At 40.5% G+C, this 22756-nt stretch overlaps 6 protein-coding genes across 12 annotated transcripts; 4 read left to right on the forward strand and 2 right to left on the reverse strand.

Annotated features, from left to right (window-relative positions):
* Positions 1 to 171: 171 nt before the first annotated feature.
* Positions 172 to 3359, forward strand: LOC105265649 (facilitated trehalose transporter Tret1). Its single transcript, XM_011303237.1, has 4 exons — positions 172 to 471; positions 929 to 1007; positions 1553 to 1900; positions 2022 to 3359. Exons 2-4 carry the CDS (start codon positions 951 to 953, stop codon positions 3114 to 3116), a joined length of 1500 nt encoding a protein of 499 aa, XP_011301539.1. The 5' UTR covers positions 172 to 471; positions 929 to 950; the 3' UTR covers positions 3117 to 3359.
* Positions 3360 to 3423: 64 nt separating this feature from the next.
* Positions 3424 to 5078, forward strand: LOC105265650 (dolichyldiphosphatase 1-like). The gene is made up of 5 exons (XM_011303238.1): positions 3424 to 3577; positions 3792 to 3892; positions 3956 to 4134; positions 4271 to 4498; positions 4561 to 5078. The coding sequence occupies exons 1-5, from the start codon at positions 3463 to 3465 to the stop codon at positions 4688 to 4690; spliced, it is 753 nt and encodes a 250-aa protein (XP_011301540.1). The 5' UTR covers positions 3424 to 3462; the 3' UTR covers positions 4691 to 5078.
* Positions 5079 to 5225: 147 nt separating this feature from the next.
* Positions 5226 to 10042, forward strand: EndoB (endophilin-B). Of its 6 annotated transcripts, none has more exons than XM_011303243.1 (9): positions 5226 to 5354; positions 6260 to 6401; positions 6483 to 6611; positions 6749 to 6911; positions 7011 to 7074; positions 7317 to 7352; positions 7457 to 7647; positions 8755 to 8887; positions 9495 to 10042. In XM_011303243.1, exons 1-9 carry the CDS (start codon positions 5289 to 5291, stop codon positions 9603 to 9605), a joined length of 1035 nt encoding a protein of 344 aa, XP_011301545.1. In that variant the 5' UTR covers positions 5226 to 5288; the 3' UTR covers positions 9606 to 10042. The 6 variants fall into 6 exon arrangements, with proteins under 6 accessions (XP_011301545.1, XP_011301544.1, XP_011301549.1 ...); XM_011303242.1 differs by lacking the exon at positions 5226 to 5354 and adding an exon at positions 5726 to 5909; XM_011303247.1 differs by lacking the exons at positions 5226 to 5354; positions 8755 to 8887; positions 9495 to 10042 and adding exons at positions 5726 to 5909; positions 7931 to 7957; positions 8264 to 8318.
* Positions 10043 to 10131: 89 nt separating this feature from the next.
* Positions 10132 to 11504, reverse strand: RpS18 (ribosomal protein S18). Its single transcript, XM_011303241.1, has 4 exons — positions 11417 to 11504; positions 10813 to 10998; positions 10652 to 10753; positions 10132 to 10343 (listed from the first exon to the last, which is right to left on the reverse strand). The coding sequence occupies exons 1-4, from the start codon at positions 11417 to 11419 to the stop codon at positions 10176 to 10178; spliced, it is 459 nt and encodes a 152-aa protein (XP_011301543.1). The 5' UTR covers positions 11420 to 11504; the 3' UTR covers positions 10132 to 10175.
* A 29-nt stretch (positions 11505 to 11533) lies between these two features.
* Rcd1 (Reduction in Cnn dots 1) lies at positions 11534 to 15279 on the forward strand. Its single transcript, XM_011303239.1, has 3 exons — positions 11534 to 13447; positions 13544 to 14015; positions 14446 to 15279. The coding sequence occupies exons 1-3, from the start codon at positions 11843 to 11845 to the stop codon at positions 14958 to 14960; spliced, it is 2592 nt and encodes an 863-aa protein (XP_011301541.1). The 5' UTR covers positions 11534 to 11842; the 3' UTR covers positions 14961 to 15279.
* Positions 15280 to 15437: 158 nt separating this feature from the next.
* On the reverse strand, positions 15438 to 22520 carry ATPCL (ATP-citrate synthase). 2 transcript variants are annotated; one of them, XM_011303249.1, is made up of 4 exons: positions 22370 to 22520; positions 16728 to 19276; positions 16036 to 16663; positions 15438 to 15873 (listed from the first exon to the last, which is right to left on the reverse strand). In XM_011303249.1, exons 2-4 carry the CDS (start codon positions 19260 to 19262, stop codon positions 15782 to 15784), a joined length of 3255 nt encoding a protein of 1084 aa, XP_011301551.1. In that variant the 5' UTR covers positions 19263 to 19276; positions 22370 to 22520; the 3' UTR covers positions 15438 to 15781. The 2 variants fall into 2 exon arrangements, with proteins under 2 accessions (XP_011301551.1, XP_011301550.1); XM_011303248.1 differs by lacking the exon at positions 22370 to 22520 and adding an exon at positions 20595 to 20745.
* Between the last annotated feature and the right edge of the window lie 236 nt (positions 22521 to 22756).

Raw genomic sequence — 22756 nt, forward strand, 5'->3', positions numbered from 1 at the left:
TTTGGGGATTGATGATTAAATTTCTCCATGCAAATACCCAGAGACCACCCGACTAGAATAAATAGATTAAATAGAATAAATGGAATAAATAGAATAAATAGAATAAATAGAATAAATAGAATAAATAGAATAAATAGAATAAATAGAATAAATAGAATAAATTACTCATAACAGTCAACATTGTATCGTACTCCTTCGATCCTGACACCGATGATCATTTCATCTCTTCCCTTTTGATCTCGAGGAAACAGAGTGTATATAAGTCAGACATGCAGCGATTCTTCTCAGTCAGAGTCGAAAACCCGTACGTACGCAGCACGTGACAGCAATTTTTGCAGTGCAGTTGAATAACATGATCCAAGAAATGTGACTGAATTTAATTTGCGGAGATCTGAAGAAAAAAAATAAAGAGCTCACCCCAGTGTACATCATTATCCTCTCCAGTGTAAAATTATATTCACCAACTCTCCAGTGAGTATTTAGCAATATTAATCCCTAAATATGAGAGCCCAATGGCAATTCGAAACGGATATACAATATTCGACCTCGATTTAATGATCGAATTAAGATGGAATTATGTTGCGATATCTGTGACTGCGATATGTGTTGAATGTGTTTAGTACATATATTTAAATAATAATAGTGGGGTAATGATGATGGGTAGAATAATGTTGCATGTTCCCCTCATTTGAAAAGCGGAAATGTCTTTCACATCGAAGAATGACATGTGATGCCCCGTGACTCATACGATTCAGAGTCCCTTAAACAGTTTGAGGTCCTCATGTAATTGGAGTTATCATTCAATTTAAACATTTCATCGTACGTGTGATTCTCTGTCACTTGATAACGCCAATCATTACCCATTCAATGGATTAATACCGGGATAATTCATAATAATTTTGATTAATTGTCGGATTATTTGTCGCAGGGTTGCGCCAATTCGTGGAGCAATGCTGAATCAATTCAAATTCTGGTGGAAAACATTCAAGTCAACGGATGCAAGAGGTGTAAGTAGATCTGAAGGAGCTAGGCCCCCCTCGACCCCCTCCGACCCGTTGGGGAATCCCAGAGGGGCTCAGCCCCCCCCTCATTCAAATTCACCCGCGCAATTTATCTCAATCACTTCATCATCGAGTATTTTATAATTTTACACTGCACGCGTTAGAATTACTTTCGCTAATTAACTGCATCGACCAAATCCTTTGAAAATGATTTTTTTGTGGAAAAATCCTTGGACGAATTGTTGACATTTTTTCGCGTGTTATCTGAACAATTTACACCCAAGGATTTCTATAGACAAACAAGAATTTTTTTCTGTTAAATATCTCTTGACAAAATGACGTGATAAGGTTGCATAATTCCCACATGAATGACTGGATTTTTTAATAAAAATTCTAATAAAACATTGAGAAAATTCCTGACGAGATCAAGTTGAAAAATAAAATCTTATGAACATTTTGTTCATATATTTATTATCAAACAATTACTGATATTTTTTTAATGCGGGACATCTAATAAATAATTGATTAAACCGATAATTTCCGTCATGTAGGTGACAGCGAGTTTAGCAGCGCATTCAGGTCAGATATCCCTCGGCCTCTCCCAAGGTTTCAGTGCGGTGTTGATACCAAAATTACTCGAATCAAATTTGACAAGTATAATCGAGGCGTCATGGATAGCATCACTGGGTGTTATATCGAATCCACTTGGTTCTCTAATAGCTGGCTCGACAGCCGAGTGTTTCGGAAGGAGAGCAGCAATAGCCTTGGCTACCCTGCCCCATGCAGCTGGCTGGTTGTTCATAGCCTTGTCAACCAACATATCAATGCTCTACATAGGAAGATTCATCAGTGGAATCGGTGCGGGAATGGCTAATGCCCTCTACCTCTACGTTACCGAGGTAAACCTCAATTTTGAGATTCAAATTCGATGTGGGTGATCCTGAACCCTTCATTTTCACCTTTTCACCCTCTAAATTGACCCTCAAGATAAATACGAAAAAATACCTCCAAAATTTTCAGGTCGCAGCACCAGGTCAACGATCCTGGCTGGCCTCATGCGGCCCAGTATTGGTCTCGGTGGGAGTCCTCTGCAGTTACGCCCTGGGTGCCCTCACCACGTGGCAGTGCACAGCAGCCATCAGCATAGCCCCGGCAATCCTCTCCCTGGCGCTTACCCGCCTCATCCCCGAGAGTCCCGCATGGCTGGCCCGAAAAGGACGTCTTCCAGAGGCCCAGGAGTCACTACTCTGGTTGCGGGGCCCAGGGATCGCCTGCGACACCGAATACCGAGAGCTCGTTGGTGTCGCCTCTCTGGAACGCCACAAGGATGATATCAATCTCTCGTCAGCCATTTTGCGGCCTAATATCTGGAAGCCATTTGTCATTCTCTTCGTGTTCTTTGCGCTTCAGCAGATGTCGGGAATATATATTATTCTTTTCTACACGGTCAATGTTCTGAAGGATATTGGCGCTGATATCGACGAGTATGTGGCGAGCGTTGGCATCGGTGTTGTACGCCTGTTGGCGGCCATTTTGGGTGCCATATGCGCCGGCCATTTTGATCGCAGAACACTCGCGTGCACGAGTGCCATTGGCATGGCCATTTCTGCGCTACTCGTTGCTGTCTCCAAGAGAATCATTCAAGCTGGAATTATTCCAGAATGGATTCCCATTGTATGCGTTGCCAGTCACGTTGGCTTCTCCATGATCGGGTACTTGACCCTCCCCTGGGTGATGACCTCGGAGCTCTATCCTTTGAGGTTCAGGGGTGTCATGGGGGGCCTCACTACTGGCATTGCTCAGATCATGACATTCACTGCTGTCAAAACTTATCCGGAGATCAGTAATATCGTTGGAATACAGTTCGTCATGTTGGCTTTTGGAGTTGCCAGTATTTTTGGCGCTGTTTTCTCTTTAGCTATTTTACCGGAGACCAGGGGTCGAAGTTTGGAGGAGATCGAGAGGCGATTTTCGTTGAATTTCAAGTACTCCAGGGCGAATGATGTCAAGATATTTCTTGTCAGTAAATTCAGCGGTTGTCAGGTGGAGAATCCCATTGGCAGGGACAACCCTGCCTTCCAGCATGACACGAAGAGTGATGACAGTTGCGTTTAGCCAGTGATTCCCTCGTTATTTGCTCACCGATCAGTATTATATTGTTAGTTTTAAGGTATCGTTAAGTGTTTTTATACGTCTTTTATGGTAATAAAATTTTGTTATTTAATAATTCTTGTTCCTGCGGTTGCATTTGAGATTTGATTGTTGGAATTGGCAGCCAAGGAATGAATAAGTCCTCAAGTCAAGCCTGCACCTGTTCTCGTGGCGGTGTAATGTTGACAATTCGTATGTTTGTTTGATGATTTGAAAATGACGTGTCTCCCTTCCAGCGAATGGCTTTTTACACATGTACCACAAATTCATCCATAAACCACTGGGCGCGCACATCGACTTGACGCACAATATGGCGTCACACGAGGACAAGTTTATTGACAGCATCGAGGATTTAATGAACAACAACAACATAGACAATGAGAAATGGGTGCCATTGTCACTGACGCTTGTTGAGTATCCAAAAGGTTCTTAATCCATTAATCTATTCATATTTTATCGTTTGCATCTTGTGATTTTTAACTTCAATTGGAGTTTTAACGATTTTTTTATTGCATATTGAGATAAGTCCTGTATTCTACCCCAATATTTTGCGATACTCTAGATTTTTAAATCTCTTCCTTTTGTATCTAGTTCACGTGTCACAATTTAATTCATAATTTTTATTATTTTCCATTTTAGGAGATGTCATAGGACTTTTTTTGGCGCTCATAAGTTTGACGCCATTCGCTATTATTGCAGGATTTATTGCACTTATCCTGTTCAGGAGAGATTTGCACACAGTGAGTTAAAAATATATCCCACCGAGATCCTCTAAATGACTCCATAAATTCAATTAATTCCAGATTTGTTACTTCATTGGTATAATAATTAACGACATCGTGGGGTTATTACTCAAGTATACGATAAAAGAGGCAAGACCGATGCGACGAGATGTCGTGTACGTGGAATACGGTATGCCATCAGCACATTCCCAATTTATGTGGTTCTTCGCTGCTTATACGACAGCATTTGTCTGCATCAGGTGATAATTACCACTCGATTCAATTTTACTGGGATTGGCGAAGATCTAGTCGAGTAAAAAAGAAGAAAAATGGAATAGACTGAATTTTACACTGCAATACTCAATTTTTTTCATAGAAATAATATTTTCCCTCCAGGATGCATCAGAATACCAACAGCACAGTATCCGAGAAGCTCTGGAGATGGACGATAATTGCTGGATGCTTATCAGTGGCTGGTCTCGTGACTTATAGCAGAATTTATCTTCATTATCACACGATTTCTCAAGTCCTCTGGGGAATGATAATCGGTGCTATCATCGGGGTCATTTGGTTTTCCATAACTCATCTAGTCTTCACGCCGTATTTTCCAGTCATTGTGACATGGTGAGACGGTAGTAATTAATCGGTTAATGATATGATTGATCAACAATTTTAATTTGCCACAGGAAAACATCGGAGTATCTGCTTCTGCGTGATACTACACTCATTCCTAATGTCTTGTGGTTTGAATACACAAACATCAGGACAGAAACACGCGCCAGATCGAGAAAACTCGTGTCCATGAAGTCTCAATGACGTCTAATGGTCGCGCAATGGTCTGACACTAAATAAAAATAAATTGATTCCATATATTTTTTTTTATTCGACTGATCCTTGTTTATCGTTTTGTTGTGATAGATTCAGATTTATCTGTTTTTCATATTACCCTTGAGTTTTAAATCTAGATCGTTAATCATTATTGATAATTTTTTATACTGTTGTCGTAAATTTTTATATGGAAAAATTTTTTGTAAATGGAGACTACGTCACCGTTTTGTCAACATTTTGAAAAACATTTTCTACAGGTAGATGTGTCGTCGCGATATTTAGCTCGTGATTTTCAGTGCTCGTGGTAATGAGCAATTGATATCGATCCAATCTCTGTTCATTTGTGAAATATGAATAAAGAGGAATGAGCTATTACCGAAAAATTCAGGTTTTTCATTTATTTTTTATCCCACTTTTTGGGGAAGTATTTTCTCTTCCCTCGTACGCAGTCGCAAAGGTGTTCCACCGATTAATTTTCGCCATCCGAAACCGCGCGATCGATTAGAGAAAGTTTCGGTGGTGAATCCTTCTGAGACCCTCGTCGCACAATTTCTTCCCCAATAAAAATTATTTCCACCTCTACTTCATGGATTTTAACGTGAAGAAACTCGTCAAGGATGGAGTCAGGACTGCATTCAATAGAGTCGTTCAGGTAAACAAAGAATCGTTAACTAGATCGTTAAATCAATTAGCCATTTCTCCGGATAGATAAATAATAAATAGCAAATGCATTTCTCGCACAGGAAATTTATTCCACCGGTGAATTCTCACTTCGTAATTATTAATTATTATCCCAATTATTTATTGCATAAGACAAATTCAGGGGATTTAATGAGTGGAAAATGAAATCGGTTAGAAAAGGGTCCTCTTACCTCCCCAAAAAAATTCCCTCCGGTTTAAATCGGCAGTTGGAAAAATCCCCGAATATGAAACGGACAAATTAAAAATTAAAAATGAAAAAAAAAAATTGTACATTGTATATACTATCAGCGCCAGCTGCTGGTTGACAGAAACAATGTTAAAGATCGATAGAATGAGAGTTAGTCATAAAACCAGCCCGAAAAATCTAACACAATTAGTCAAAGTCAATAAGTCCCCGGGCAAGTTTAATAAATTTCTATTGAGTGTTTAAAAAATCGGAATGATGGACTTCAATGTTAAAAAATTGGTGAAAGATGCGGGTGCAGCCCTGAGTCGAGTTGTTCAGGTATTTTCTGAATATCCATTTAACCTCCGCAGGATGTTGATTACCGATCACTCCCTTTATTGTGAAATCACTGCAAATTCCATCATCAATTCTGTATTTTTGTATTTTTCAAAAATCGCGGGCTCGAGCCATTGAAATTCATCAATTCAATCTTACGTTCGTCGTGAATTAAAAAACAACTCTCAAATTAATCAAGACTAAAAAATCGCGATTATATTCTCAGAAAAATCGGACAATTGTGGTTTTAGTCAACGATTCTGTCGGCTCGAAGAATTGTTTGTGAATTTTCTCAATTGGATTGATTGAATTGATTGTAGAATTAATTAGATTGATCATTTAATCTATGACAGCTCACAGAGGAGACCCTGGGGACATCCGAAAAAACCGAGCTCGATGCACATTTCGAACATTTGGCTGACAGGGCCAACATGACGAAGAGTTGGACAGAAAAAATACTGAGGAACATGGAGGCCATGCTGACCCCTAATCCAGGTACCTTTTCAGGACATTCTCTAGGTCAAAAAAATATTTATCTATATCTAATATCTATGTAATGCGATTGTCTCGCCGTAGGGAACAGAATCGAGGATTTCTTCTACGAGAAGATCGACAAGAAGAAGCCCAACAGACTGAGTAATTTGGAGTACGTCGGACAGGACATGATCGAAGCGGGCAGCGAATTTGGACCAGGAATAGCTTATGGTACAGGAAATCTATTTCGTCATTTCCAAAATTTTAAATTATTCTCAATTAAATGCAATGAATTCGGTGCGACTTGCTCCACGTGGAACTCAAGAATCATTACTAAATAATTTATTTAAATGAATAAAAAAAAATAGGTGCGGCTCTGATAAAAGTTGGACAGTGTCAGCAAAAATTGGGACAGATCGAGCGAGATTTCATCGGTACAGCAGCCAATTGTTACATCCAGCCTCTTCGTAAATTCCTGGATGGAGAGATGAAGACGATAAGCAAAGAAATGGCAATACTGGAGACAAAGCGGTAATAATAATTGATAAAATCCCCTAAAAATCCGAATAATAAATCCTCAATGTCTCGTAAAAATCTAATGATATATTTGTATAACCGCTGAACATCTAGTCTGGACTTGGACGCATGTAAGAACCGAGTGAGAAAAGCGAGGAGTATGCTGGGACAGCAGAGTGTAAGTTTCCCAAGATTTTCCCTTTCATTATCCATCAAAAAATAATTATTCAGCAGTTGATTGGTGACTCGTAACAGAGAAATAAAAAAGAGTGAGATTACGTTAACGAATCCCGAAAAATTCATTATCGAATGATTAAAAAATAGTGTTACGCTTCACCAATCACTGGAGTGATCTGTCGCTTTGTGTGTACATTATCACAGCATTTCTCTCCTTCATTGCTGCATTTCCGATACTAATAGGATTCCGGAGTATCCCCGGAAGTGCTGTTGGATCAGGTACTTTCCAGTGTAAAATGCATCCGCTAAAACATTTAATTAACGTCCAGGTGTTGGCCATTCCCACGAATAACACAGAACATTTATTTTTGTTTTGTACTCAGGCAGAGAGAGAGTTGAGGATAGCCCAGTCAGAATTCGATAGACAATCAGAGATAACGAAGCTGTTGCTGGAGGGTGTGTCGAGCTCTCAAGCTGGTCATCTTCGTTGTCTCCATGAGTTCGCAGAGGCTCAGGCCCGACATTATGCCCAGTGTCATGCCACCATGCAGGAGTTACAACGAGAATTAGCAGGGTATGTCTAATCAGTCATTGGCAAACAGAGAAAAATTTATCCTTCAATTTACCCTGACGTTCTTCATTGAATTTTAAAAAGATCGGCCCCTTGGGCTGATAAAATACTCAGTTCATTAAAAAAAAAATAACTAGTGTAATAAAAATGTAATTATAATCAATTAGTAGGTCAGGGTTAATTCTGCATAAATGTTTCTCTGTGCAATTGGCCAGTTAATCACCTAGTGTCATTTGTGAACACCTGTACAGTTGTTTTATAAGTAAACCTCTGATTTTCTGCACAGCTATCCCACGATAGAATGGTGATACGAGTGAGTAATGTTTGCTGTTACACTTACAGAAATGTAAACATCCTTCAGAGAATAAGAAACTGATTAGCCCTGGAAATACACAGCATTACTCATTCGATATTTCTGTTCGTTCAATTCTTAAATGCTGAAGTCTTCCAGTTTTAATTATTTCGGGATTCATCACGCATGAAAATAAATCATCGACAAACGATGAATATCTAGTAGATTCGGTCCTTTGTCTGTTTGCGTTATAAAATTGACGCAGTAAAGGTTTTTTTATTAAAAACTAGAGATGATCTTTTCATGGGACTTGGGGATTTATTGTAGGACCCGCCAACCGAGTCCATTGCTTCGTGTCAACAGCCAAGATATCGCCGAGATAACCCCATCATCTACGGAGACTCATAACTCTCCGATTCATCAATTGTCAGATTCGAGTTACGTTACTGCTACCTTCGAGTCCGGCATAACGAAAATTTAAATCAAATTACCAGATATTTGAAGATTTATGGAGTTCTATCAGACGCTTCTACAGTGGAATAATTAAAGTGTTAATTATGGTTAATCAGTCTAGGGCAATCAAAATTTTTTTCCTCCAAACAAGTCTACTACATCAGTACTGTTTAGTCGATTCTTGTCTTGTGATAAAGATCTCTTCGTTAATAATAAAAAATCGTTGTTCTTGTTGATAAATGTCTTCTTGTATTCCTGTATCGATATTTTGGTGTGAATTTCATTTTTTTGTTTATAATCCTGGGGAAATAATTGACCCACTCCACTTGTTACCTCTTCAGCATTCATATGGATTCCATTATCAGTTTGACAGGGAGTTCTTATCATCCCGTCGACCATCAGACACCAGAGACTACCGAAAATGAAGTAGATCGAGCCAGAGTTCTTTGTGATTACGAGGCAAGGGACACGAGTGAATTGAATCTCGCACGAGACGAGGTAAACAAATTCGAGATATGAAAACAATCCGAGGTTGTTATTTTCTTGCATGAGGCACGACAATTTCGATTTGAGATTATTATTTATGTTTTAAGCGATATTATTCAAGAGTAGAGTAAATTATTTTAGATGTATTCATTATTTTGGACGCGAAAAATTCGTAGGGTCCTGAATGCAGACTATTTTTACACTTTTCTTCTACACGTGATAAAAATGTAACGCGTGATGAACAATGTAGATGCTAAGTTGTATTTCCTTCCAAAGCAATTCAGTGGAATATCATTGATGATTTATTTTGTAAATATTTGTTGAAATTCCATGGATTTATCACACTGGCAGCTTAGAGTATTTTTAAGTCCTTTGTTGTACGATTATTTACGCACTTTTATATCATTATTTCTCTTTGTTTCAATAAAGTTGAATATTTATTTATTACGTTCTTTTATTTCGCCGAGTGCATGAACTTCTGTGAATGTTAGAGAACGGAAAGGGAATGATAATTAAATGGAATTGGAATATTTATGGATTTAAGAGATGGCGATGATAGATAAGAGAGAATTGGAAATTTTGGGATGATTCGTGATTTTGTTGGTTCAATTATTTTCAGGTGATCTCTGTAAGTGAAATATCAGGGGACGAGGACTATCTGATGGGCTTCAGGGGGATTGAAAAGGGAAAAGTACCCAGAGCATTTATCGAGAGGATTTCCTCAAATTAATGGCACGTGCTGTTCGTTATATTCAATTAATTATCGTCATTAAGTACAAACGTGTTCGAGTTGTGCAATTAATATTCTACAAATTCCAAGATATCGATTCCATTGTTTCAATGATTGAGAAATAATTAAAAAATTCTATTAAAAGCAAATAAATCATTGCAACTCTTCTCGTGTTCCTAAAATCGTAATTAATGCATAAAAAATTCTTAATTAACGAATCAAACCGACGATTCTAGGATTCTCAGGTATTAAACAACGAATGCATTTGCGTTCATCAGATAATGTATATAAGGAAAAATAAATCGATTGTCGAGTGAGAAAGTGTTTTGAAATTCGTGAAGCATGTGACTTCCACACCTTCTATCTCGATACCGAGGGGTTTTACGAGAAAATACCGAAGGAATTTTTTGCAGGAAATTTCATGGGCAATAAAAAAGCTCCTTTGACCCTCTCTCCAGGACCACCAGTTTACGAGATACAGCGAATGTTAGTATAGATGGTTTTACCTTATGCAATGAAATACGTCTTTAAATGTTTCAAGAGTTTATTGACGTACAGTAAGTGAGAAAATTACTTCTTCTTGGATACACCGACAGTGCGACCACGTCTGCCAGTGGTTTTCGTGTGTTGACCTCGAACACGAAGGCCCCAGTAATGACGGAGGCCCCTGTGTGCACGGATTTTCTTCATCCTCTCAAGATCCTCACGAAGTTTCGAGTCCAAATTTGAACTCGTCAACTGAAAAACGAAGAATAAATCTGATTATCTCAATTCTAATAATTCCCCATACAAAAATTCCCTCAAAATATTATTCTAAACATTAATTAGTTTATCTAATTCCCATTAATTTTTTATTAATTGCCTGGAATGATTTATAATTACAAAAATGTTGCTGTTTAGATGAAGAATTGCCAATTGACAATTCAAAAAATCTTAACAGCAGTTCATCTGGCAGAAACTACCAGCCAATCGATAAAATGAATAATTCTGTTCGATCGGTCGTGATTTCTGCTGTGATAATGTATGACTCAGAGGGATTAATGTACCTGGGAGTATTTTCCGTCAACAATATCCTTCTGTCTGTTGAGGAACCAATCTGGGATTTTGTACTGTCGGGGATTCGCCATGATCGTGACAATCTTTTCGACCTGAAGTAAAAAATAAATATTAATGAAAGAGTCCTCGAGTCGGTTGAAGGAGTTAATACCTCTTCCTCAGAGCACTCTCCGGCGCGTTTGTCCAGGTCGATGTCAGCCTTCTTGAGGACGATATTGGCGTAACGTCTACCCACTCCCTTGATGGCAGTCATGGCAAACATGACTTTCCTGTTACCATCGATATTCGTGCCCATGACACGAAGAATGTGCTGGAACTTCTCTGGAATGACGAGTGCCTGAAAGCCAAATTAAATTGACACATAATTACTATCAAAAAATAAATAATTCAAGCATGAGAATATTTTTAATTAGCATCCCTAACCTCAACTTCAATTGTCAACCCAACAAACAAATAAATTTTCACAGCCTCCCCCTCCAGCCCCAGGTCACCCCAATTAATAATCAGAACCCCTTAATTAATCATCGAAATTCTGGAGATCCCTGAAACCCCTCGTTCCCCGAAAAACCCGAGACGAGAAAATTGAACCCTTGAATTTCATGATCTCGCCCTGAAATTTTTTGGAATAAAGAAAATATTCTCTTCCCCAAACAGAAAAAACCGTTCGGTCCTTCGAAGAGCCTCGGAATTCTCCATAATTTGAGAAATTCTCCCGATGTTTTCGGATTTTTCAAAGAATAAAACATTGCACTCACCATTTTCGTAGGCTGTCAACGAGCGAAAGAATCCTCACCGCTCAGTTCACAATAAACTTCACGTTTCCGTCTCGTCGCTCATAAAAACGACACCTAAACAATAACGTAACCTCAAAATAAATAAATTAATGACGAAAGAGGTTGTATTCACGCGCAATAGAATAAATATAATTAAATTGGGTGCAACCTTTCGAGATTTATTGGGATTAAATCACTGGAGATTTATAAATAAACACCCGAATACGTCATAAATAAACCATTGAAATAAAAAATAACTCGAGAAATCCTTGAAATGAATAAACAATATATTGTGTGAATGAATGAAGAGTGTCTGGGTAGATAAAATAATAATGTGTCGACTTTCTGATGATCCACTGATGGTTTTCTGATGGTCATCTAATTTACGTCTTCGGGAAAAGAATAAAAATGAATCCTGACAAAGTACAACTCCTGGAGTCCTCTGGAACGGACTCCCCGGAGGGCACCCTGAAGAGATTAACAAGGTACCTTCAAACCCTGGCAGGATGTCCCGACAACGAGATGAGTATCGTCCTGACGGATCACTGCTACGCCCGTGCCTGGAACTGGAAACCCGAGAGCATCTACGTGAGACCCACCAGGAGAATCTTCTTCTCGAGTACCTGTGAAATTCAAAAAAATTCTCAGAAAAATCTGGACATCGATGTAGAGACGCCACCCCCAGAGACACCACCACCCCCGAGTGACCTGGTGAAGCCCCTCCATCAGATGGAGGAATGTCAACGGCTCGCGTCATTTGCACGTCCGGATAGCCCCGAGGACTGGGAAGAAAAGATCGACAAGACCTTTTGGTCGGGCCTACAGAGTCGGTTGTGGTCACGAGTCCTTCGAATCCTCTCCGAGGAACATCTATCACGTCTCGTTAAATCAAATTCCCAGGTGCTACCGATAACTCGACGATTGTCCATTGACTCCACCTCCAAGAGGTTTCGACATGTTTTCGCATCGACGGGGTACGATATCCGGGTGATCCACTGGCTCCATGGAATACTTTTTGACAATCTCCCCAGGGAGTACCTGGGGATTTACCTGGATGCCCTTCAGACCCTGAGGGGAAAAATTCCACAGCTGATTGATAAAGTCGTGTCGACACAGCCGACGATTACCACGAGATCTGGTGGATCTATCAACTGGGAGACCCTGGGGTCGGTTCTCAAAAGGTCTTGGGACCCCGTTGGGGTGGGACTCACGTCAGTGCGCCCCAAAAAATTACCGGGCAATCCCATTCTCATTGTCACACCCTCGGGAATCTCCAGTCAGCTGTCGTCACGTCAGGTCAAGTGGATCTCACAGTTAAATTCTCTGGGTACAGTTGTCTCGGTTAATCCCCACTTCGGCATCACCTCGGGGAAGATGACTATGACGTCCTGCATGGATCAGCTTGTCCAGGCGACCAGGGCGAAGATCCAGGAGATCAGATCCGACTGCCCCGGGAGGCCCCTCATCCTCGTCGGTTTCAACGCTGGGGCGGCATTTGCATGTCAAATCTCCATGATCGAACATGTAAATGCGACTGTTTGTCTTGGTTTTCCCTTCAGCACTGCCGAGGGCAAACGATCAACACCCGATGACATTCTCATGGACGTCAGATGTCCTGTGATGTTCGTCATCGGGGAAAAAGCTGCGTCTGTCAGGGCTGACGACATCGAGGAGATCAGGGAGAGAATGCTCGTACAGACTAGTCTCGTTGTTGTGGGGACCGCTGATGATCGGTTGAAGATCTCCTCCAGGAAGAGGAATGAGGGGATAACCCAGGGAATCGTTGACAGGTGTATCCTTGATGAAGTGGGGAATTTCATTGGGGGCATTCTTCTTCAGCCCCATCCTCTGCCCCTCAGGCATGTTCATATTAACTATGAGGGGAAGGGCGTCAGAAAGGAATCCAGGAAGCGGAAGAACTCCACCAGCAGCTCGGTTGACAGCTGTGATATTCCGGGGAAGAAATCTAGACCTGCCACACCTACGGGCTCTGGATATCCCGGGGGAATGCAGGTGAAATTTTTTATTTGAAAATTCAGTTTTAGAATAGAAGTAATTTTTTTATGATATAAAATTGATTAAATTGATATAACGATTTTCTTGTGATAGAATATGCCCCAGGTGATGCTCCAGGTACCAAACAGGTCGGTGAAGTCTCTTCCTGGGCGTAATGGACACTCCGCGAGGAGAAGTGTCAAGTCCAGGTGCTCGATAAATCCAAAATTGGTGGCCATCGGTGGTCAAGTTCCTGGAAATGGAAATGGGGGGATTACCCTGAATATCGGGGGTCTCGCTAGTCTGTCCCCTGTGGGACCCATCAAGTTTGGGGCTGGCACCGAGGGAATTGTCACGAAGGCACCCTTGGGGGTCAGTCTGACAAGAATGAGGAAGTCCGAGGGAATGGGAGGACGAGGGGTCGTCAGGGTGGGGAAAAGGGACGAGGGAATTTCCCTGGATGTTGATGACGACAGAGATCCTACCAGAAGAGCTCTCCCGAGGATAAACACGAGGTATGAACCTGGGGCACTGACTTCCGAGGGAATCGGTCCTGGGGAGCCGTCTACCTCCGCCATCACCGCAGGTAGAGTGAATTTGGATACTTTAGGGACGGGGCAAGTGTAAATTCGTTGAAAATGAGAATTTCTCAAATAATTCTCATTTTATTTTTTTTTTTTATATTTGAGGTAATAAATGTGGTTTTTCACTTTCTTTTGAGTTCGTTCTTTTCAAATCCATCTGCAGTCGTGTCCTTTCCCGGGAATCCTTTTTTTTTTATTAAATATTGGAATTATTTATTATTATTTCGATGCGTGCACAAAAAATGGGAAATTTCCCGTATGTTAAATGCAAATATCTCAGGAACAATTGAGTTGAGAGAAAATTCTCTAGGGACTTTTTTGAGGAAAATCTTGTGATCTACAAAAAATGTATTTATCATTTTGCTCTGTGCCCAGTTGTTTTCGAGATAATTGACGATAACACATTGAAGTTTGATAATTGTGAATTTTTAGTGGAGAACAGCATTGAGTCCAGCGATAAGGGCGGAAGTGCCAACGAGAATTCCATGACAATAATCCCGATATCAACTAAATTAACACCTGGTGAAGCTAGTGCTCATAGAGTACTGGCCACTGGCCCATCAAAAAATTGGGAAAAGACTGAATCTAAGGATCTAGCTGACGATTTTGGGAGTATCTTAGACATTCCAATAATATTCGCCAAAGACGATGACAATTTAACATCTCTCGAGAAGATTCCGCCTCCAGTGGGCCTAGGGGACTCCTCCAAGGAGAAAAATCCACCCACCAAGGTCGTCCTCCTGAGCAACAAGAACACGAAATCAGATAAATCCCAGAATTACAATCAAATCGTCCTCAGACCTGCAGGTCCCAGTCGTTCCCAGGGGCCGACTATAAAATCAAGTGAAACAGTCAAGTACACGAAAATCATATTGACCAAGAAAAATACAATAATCAACTCCAATAATTCAGAGAAAATCATTCTGACTAGAAATAAACGAAAATGAAAAGAATACATTTATAGAAATTCCATTTGTAATAAATAATTGATTATGTGCGAAGACGACTGGATTTTTTCATGCACTCACACATGTTTAGTTTCTGAAAAAATAAATAAATAAAGATTCCAAAATTGTTGGAGCTTTTGAAAAAGGCAAAACAATTTTTCTTCTTTTCAATTTTATTAAGTTCAATAATTCACGTTGTTATTTTTTCTATAAAGACAAATAAGAAAAAAAATACTCGAACAAAATCGTAAAGAAAAGGCCGGATGAAGCCTTCCACCGTGCCTAACAGAAATAAAAATATTCCTAAAACCTAATTAAACATTGAGAATAACGTAATCAATCACCTATTTCACACTTACTACTCCTTAATTTTGATACAACCCTTAAATTATAATACAAATGCACGTAAATTATTCATCATTACCTAGTACGTGTTGAAGAAATTTCCCTTGTGCAATTTCGACACTTTACATTCTATTTATTAATCTTGAAAAATAATTTTCAATTATTCTCTAAATTGCATGAACTTTGTGCTGCCGTCGTTGATATCCACTAATTTATCGTACAAACTAGGGAATGTGATACCTCCAGAGATTATTTAATCATTTTCTGTTCAACTAGACCTTCAGGATTTTGTAGTTAACGATTTCAACCAATTTATTCGCGTCTTTCAATCGATCGATGAAGTAATTATCTATTTTGCTCGGTGCTCTGAGAGAAACGATTCACCATTACTCTGGAGAACTGCAGATCTCGTTAGTTATTGGAGTGGACGTATTATGCATTGAAAGTGATTTTGTGTTTTCTATTCAGCAATTATTTCAGTTGTACTGCTCAGGGAGAACGTATGAGATATCGTCCCACGGGTGACGATAGAGCCCTTGCTTCAATCGTTTTTGATCCATATAGTGACCTAAACCGAAGAAAAACAAACAGTAATTTATTTATTCATTATTTCACTCATTTATCATTTACTAACTAATTCATTTATTTCTCTTTCATACTACCATTACCACCCCTGTATTCATTTATTTATTTAATTATTGTTTTTGAATGATTAATAATTGGGACTCACCAATGAACCCTATACTCCTGCCAAGTACGAACAAGCTGTTGATGGCCCCAATTTCGATGTACTCCTGGGCCTCTTCCCTGGTGAACATTCCAGAGTGCCTGAGCATATCCACAAAAGCTGTAGCCACAATGCCATCAACATTGAGAATAAGATTAGGCTTCTTGCTGGTTGTGATCTTCTCCACCTCCAATGCGTACTCCACAAGTGGCTTCACCGGGAAATTCTCCATGACGTACTCCTTGATGAGTTTGACCCTCATATCAGGATTATTGATGCTCTTGACCCTGTGGCCGATGCCCATGATGAGCTCTCCCTTTTTCCTCGTGTTATTGACGAACTCTTGAGGATGGAGACCAGCGTCGTATGCCTCGGAGAACATCCTAGCGGCTCCATCGAGAGCACCACCGAAGCGATCACCAATAGTGAGAAGCCCTGATACAAGCGAGCTCACGAGATCCTTTCCAGCTCTTGCGCAGACGATGGTGTTGTGCGCCCCAGAGACAGCTGGACCATGATCAGCTGTCAGCATGAGGGACATCTCCAGGAATTTGCAGTACGTTGGCTGGAGACACCGCTGGAACCAAAGGAGGGAGACAACACCTCCGATGCCCACGTTTTGCTTGAGAACCTAAAATTTTCGCATGAAATACCGAATTATTTTGTTGATGATAATGATAAAAGAATTGACAAACCTCAGTAACGGGCATTCCAGCGTAGAGCAGTTCCTGTCCTCGTTCATCGCAGATTGACGTCATGAAGGACGCGGGTTTTCTGATGAGTCCCAATTCCCTCGCCCAGTTGTAATCCATGGGAACAGTTGGTGGTGGTACTTCAGGCGCTGGCACAATGCTACCACTTTCCACGAGTTTTCCATAAACCGAAGCAATGAGATCACCAAGAGTATCGAAGCTATCGGGCACATGTGCCCCAGCTTTCCTGAGTGCCTCATTCTTCGCTGAAGCTGTCTCCATGTTGCTATGAGCAATGGATCCAGCATGGCCGAATTGAACTTCCGACTTGAACATACTGGCGCAGGTGCCGATGCACCAGGCAACCAGAGGTTTCGTTATCCTTCCCGATTTGAGTGCCTCGCACACCTCGTACTCCTCAATTCCCCCGACTTCACCCAACAGAATAATCAATTTCGCCTGTGGATTGCTCTGGTACCTCATAATGTGATCCATGAAGGTAGTTCCTGGGTACCTGTCCCCACCGATGGCCACTCCCTCCAGAACTCCATTAGAAGCTTTCGATATGATGTTGTTGAGCTCATTCGACATTCCCCCAGATCTGGACACATAAGCCACACTTCCAGGTCGATATAGCTTGCTGTGGAGAATGTTGTCCATCATTCCTCCAGTGTTTCCGATCTTGAAACAGCCAGGCTTGACGCCTCCAACAGTCGCTGGACCGATAATTGTGACGTTCTTCTCATTTGCCATAAGAATGAGCTTTCTGGTCATGTTCTCGGGTATTCCCTCTGCAATAATAGCGATTGTCCTGATCTGGGGGAACTGCAGGGTTTCGAGAGTGCTGTCGTAGGCAGATCTCAAGCTAGCGAAGGTAACCATAACGTCGGCATCAGGATGCTTTCCCATGGCGTCCTTCATCACTTTGTAAACAGGAATGAGGACTTCCTTGTGGCCCCAGTAGAACTTCTGCTTGTGATCACCGACAAAGGGATAAACAATGGCAGCGACTGATGGTACAGTTCTCCGACAGACAAAATCAAAGTCCAACATGCTCTGCACAGCCCGCGTCTGCATTCCCCAGATGATCGAACGGGTCTCCTTGCTGAACAGCTGTTGTGTGGATGAGTCTGTCGAGTCCTGTGGCTTTGGCTTCTGCTGTATAGGAGGTGGGTACGACGTTGGAGGCGGCGATGTGGGTCCCACATCCTGTCCCGAGGGTAGAAGGAAGTTCGCTGTTGAAAATTCCTGTGCCTCAGGATCGGGAATCGGTTTCTTACCCATGGCCATTGCGCAGATTGCCGTCATGTGGGTTTCCGGACCGAAGACATTGATGGGAATAGCCAGACGACGACCCACTTCACGGATAATCCTCAGACCCTCTTGGTAATTGGGTCCAGCCCGTCTCACGAAGATCCTGATATCGTGTTCCACGAGTTTCGGCTGAAACTCCTGCAAGGACTTGACGATTCCCTTGAACGTTGCAGCGACATTCGTGAAATTAGCGATTCCACCGCCGATTATCAGAATCTTTCCCTCTGGATGTTTGTCCTTGGTCATCAGACTCAGAATTGTCTTGGCATACTCGTACGTCTGTTGCTCACTCGGAGCACCCGAGTACTCACCGTAATTAGCAAGCTCAGAAGCTCCCCCCAAATCGCAAATAGTATCGGAGTAGATCACCGAAGCCCCACCACCCGCCACCATCGTCCAGATCCTCCCCTTTGGATTGAGAATCGTCAGCTTCAGCGATGCACCTGACTTGGCATCAAGATCAGCGATGTATGCCTCCTCAGGATAAGCATCACGTCCAAATGGTGGAGGATAAGATATCTCGCCCCAATCCGGTCGACAGATAAAATCTGCTGTCGTGTCCAGTTTAGCAGCCAAGTCCAGGATGTATATAAACGAGTCCGTGACAACCAGAGGATTGATCTCCAGGTACGTGAAGTAAAGACTGGCGTACAGCTTGTAGAGAGCTTCAATGAACCCAGCAATATCATTCTTCTTGTTGTCAGCAACATTTGGCAAGAGTTTACTGATTATCGTAGCTTTGTCCGGGAGTTCTTTTCCAACAGGCACATCTAGTTTCAGCGCTTTGGCATCAACATCACCGATGTCAACGCCTCCTTGATGATGAAATAAAATAGTGTCTGCTGTTCGGTGGGAATAGATGCAGACGTATGCCTCTTCCTCGGACTTGTGGGGAACGAAAGGCTCGATTATGAATGTCTTCAGCTTTCCCGTTGCCTTCTCAACCTTCTGCTCTTTATTCATGCGCTCGTTTATCCAATGTCGAACAGTTGGTAAGTCTGCGTTTACCTTTATCAGACCGAGTTTACCTCGACGTTTGATCAACTGATCTGGCTTTACCACGAGTTTCTCGGTATTCAACCAAGGATTTTCAGCTATTGCTGTGTTCCAATTCGTGTTTTCGTCGATTTGAACGAATCGGCATTTCGCTGCTTTAGTGCCATTCCCTAGTTTACGGTTTATCAGGTCTTTTCCGGTTGCCTCGCGTATCGCCTTCGCTGACATTTTAGATTAATTATCTGGAACGACAGGTGGATTTCTATTGTAGTTCAAACTAGAGTTTCATGACTAGTTTCATGACTAGTGGAGATGAGGAGAATGACGCTTCAGGTGAGGCGTGTTGATAATCAAGACGCGTTTTTTGTTGAATATGATAATGTTATCAATCTCGATTTGTGATCGGTTTTGGAAGTGGAATTCCCTTCCGGGTATGCCAAATCTAATTCGAATTCTTTCAACTAACGTGGATTCAGTGGCTGATCGTCTAATTTATAAATAATTGATCAGTTCAATCGATTAATTATTTTTGCCCGTTTTCTGTATTATCGATTTCTCCGATCGTTTCATTATCCCAGTATAATTACGCGAATAATTTGAATAATTAATAACGAGTCGATCAAACAATCGGTTCAGTCGATTAATTATTTTAGTCGGTTATTATATAGATCCGGAAAAATAGCGGATCGATTGCAGACGGGAAATCGAATTTGAGTGAATGAAAATTTGACGATAAGAAAAGGCGGTAGTCCTCACATGTGAAAGTGGAGATAAAAATTGAAAAAGTGGTTCGGCGACATTCCGATAGCCGAGAATTTCGGTGAAAGTGGGTAATCCCCGAAAATTCATCGAGCATTCAGAAAATCGGGGAAATCCAGGAAACTAATAACGATTGACCGTGAACTTTGGAGATAACGCTCGAAACAATTCGGTTTCTCATGTAATGACTAGGGAATTTCGTCAATAATCGTGGATTCATGAAAATTCATTAAACAAGAAAGCATGCTAAGTCAGCGTGGAATACCTGATGCTTACGTTTGAAAAAGAACGTATGAATTACTCATCTGAATATTCAGACATTCCGCGATAAGAAGAAACGAGGAAGCGATCGTTAAGAAAACGATAAAATGAGCTTTTCCGAAAATATCCCCGAAACGAATGGAGATGCCAAAATTTTCGTTAAGATCTTTTTTGTAGAGCCAATCGAGAGCTGCAAAAAAGGTTCCCACCAAAATTTCGCTGTGTCCTTTAATTCTGTCGTTTTTGCCCCAAAATCAACAGCACGTGTTCCACGAATTTTAGAGCGATTTCCCAAAATCGGTATTTCCCTATTTTTATTCTAGAAACGGGAAATTTTGCGGTTGGAATGTTTGAAAAAGCCGATGACAGGTTCTTTTAATACAAAAAAACAATCATGGTACGTGAAGGATCATGAATAATTAAAATACAATAACGATCCGGTCACTTTCTCGCTCCTCGCTCGAACTTTCACGCGTGCCGATTCATTCCGGTTATTCTGACGTTATTGCTGAATAATTAATGAATAATTACTCTACTCACGTGATTTTAATTGATAAATCCTATTATTTCCTTGATAAAACCCTCCGTAAATAAAATCCCTTCAAATCGGTACTGAAAATAAGCAGACGCGGTATCACCAACACCTCACGATCAACTGTCGTCTCAATAAAATAACTGACGAATGTCGAACACACAGTGGTGGCGAGATATCGTATGATTTCTCGTAACTCCACTTTTTCTCCCCTCCCACTCATTTTCTCTCCCTCTACTTCTATTTTTCAATATTCTTTCATCAATTCCACGCGGCTCTAGCACTCCCACGAGAATATACGCGTGGTGATAAGAAAAATCGGGTGACTTTTTTTTTTGTAGGAAAATACGAAGGCTCGGGGAAATAGAAGAATTCAAGTAGATTTTTAAATAGGCTATTCACAACGTAATGCATTTATTGTTGATTGCAATTCAATGCGCGTAACGCGCGTGTTATTCATTTTTTTAATTCATTTGATCGGTTTTATGATCGAGTCGGATTTTTCCGGGGAATATTTTCATTAAAAAGGAAATTAAAAGCTTGAGATTTTGGGAGTGTTTGGGTTCCGGAGCTCTGATTGGTCTTTGGTCAATTATTAATAAAAAATATCATGAAATTCTAATTAATTTAGGTAATCAATGCGTTTTTCAACAGCATCTCAGGATCCAAGAGAGATACGAAAATTTTCGAAGAGCATTTATTTCTTGCTCTCGCTATTCTCTTCAAAATAAGTCCTGATGAAAATTTCACTATATCCCATAGATTCGGAGTTATTCTGCAATTAATTTCAATTTTTTTTACCTCGATTTTTAACAATCTTCCAATCATTCGAGCTTATCTCGTGAATTTTTACATGCGTTAGCAGTTCAAGCAAAATTGATAAAAAAAACTAGTCATTGGATGTGACAGTTCATCGGATGATTGTGATTTGAAGGCAATTTTTGTTGACCATATCGTTAATGTATCGTAAAAATCTGAGATGATAGAAATCGTTTCCTGTCATTGGCTGTTGAACTCTACCGTACGACTAACTGATTAGATGCGGTAAACTTATATTTAATCCCCATAAATCTATGGATAGATAAGAAAAAAAATCAATATTAAGTACGTCAATGATAAATAATGCCTCCCAATTCCAGACATTATACACAAAAATAGAATTTCTTACATAAATCCACATAAATAACATAACGAATAGAAAAAAGGTGATGTCCTTGACTTTTGCTCATGGCACGAGAAATTACGTATGTTCTATGATATTGTCATAGGATCGAATCAGAATAATTAGTCAGCTCATAAATTACCACAATATCCTATTTATTTTGTTAACGATTTTTTCTACTTTCATTAACAATTATCTAATAATTCGTTGGATTAATAAATGGAGAATTATTATTCATTCTAGTTTCTCTCACATCTCGAGGCTTCAGGAAAAGAAAAGGAAATTCATGTTCACATTCGGAGATATTTGTGGGTAAATTATTTACTAGGAGAAATAGAACAGCCATTCCGGTTTTTTAAATGAGGCCTTGATTGCAGCAACAAATAGGTTATGTTGTTTCTCAGGAGAAAAATCGAGAATCTCTCTGATGATATGAGTAATTTTTAATCTTTAGGATTAAAAATGGAGAATATGCAGGAGCTTCTACCGAAAATAGTCCCTCATGATCGATTTTACGATTTATTAATTTAATGAATGCCATAAATATCCCGGTCCTTGAATTGTTGGAGAAAAAAAAAGCAGTTGAAGGTTTTTATTCAGAATTTTTAGGGGTTCGCTCACCTGAACTGACAGTGGAACAGATCAATTGTTGTCAGATCTCGGGAACAATTTGTTGCCGATGGTAAATTGTTGCAACTATTTTTCAGTTTTTGGGTATTATTCAGCGGAGGTGCGTCTTTCGGACTATCACAGCACTCGTAGATTATTTATTATTATTATTATTTAAGACTTGGGGTCAATTTTCACATAGGAGATCGCTGGATTGTAGGAACCGAAGAGGATTGACTAAAGTAGAGGCTCAGTTCTGGGGGTTTGAGTGACCCCAGCTGCATCGTAGTACTGCACCCCAAGAGAGGGAGGGCGCCCCACGCAATGTTGGGGTGTCCATCAAGTCGAGGGGGTGAATTTTATTTTCTGCGGTATGAATGCTTCTTGTTTTTTATTTGT

This window comes from Fopius arisanus, unplaced genomic scaffold (assembly GCF_000806365.1).
Source record: "Fopius arisanus strain USDA-PBARC FA_bdor unplaced genomic scaffold, ASM80636v1 scaffold00031, whole genome shotgun sequence".
In the NCBI taxonomy this organism is placed as follows: Eukaryota; Metazoa; Arthropoda; class Insecta; order Hymenoptera; family Braconidae; genus Fopius; species Fopius arisanus.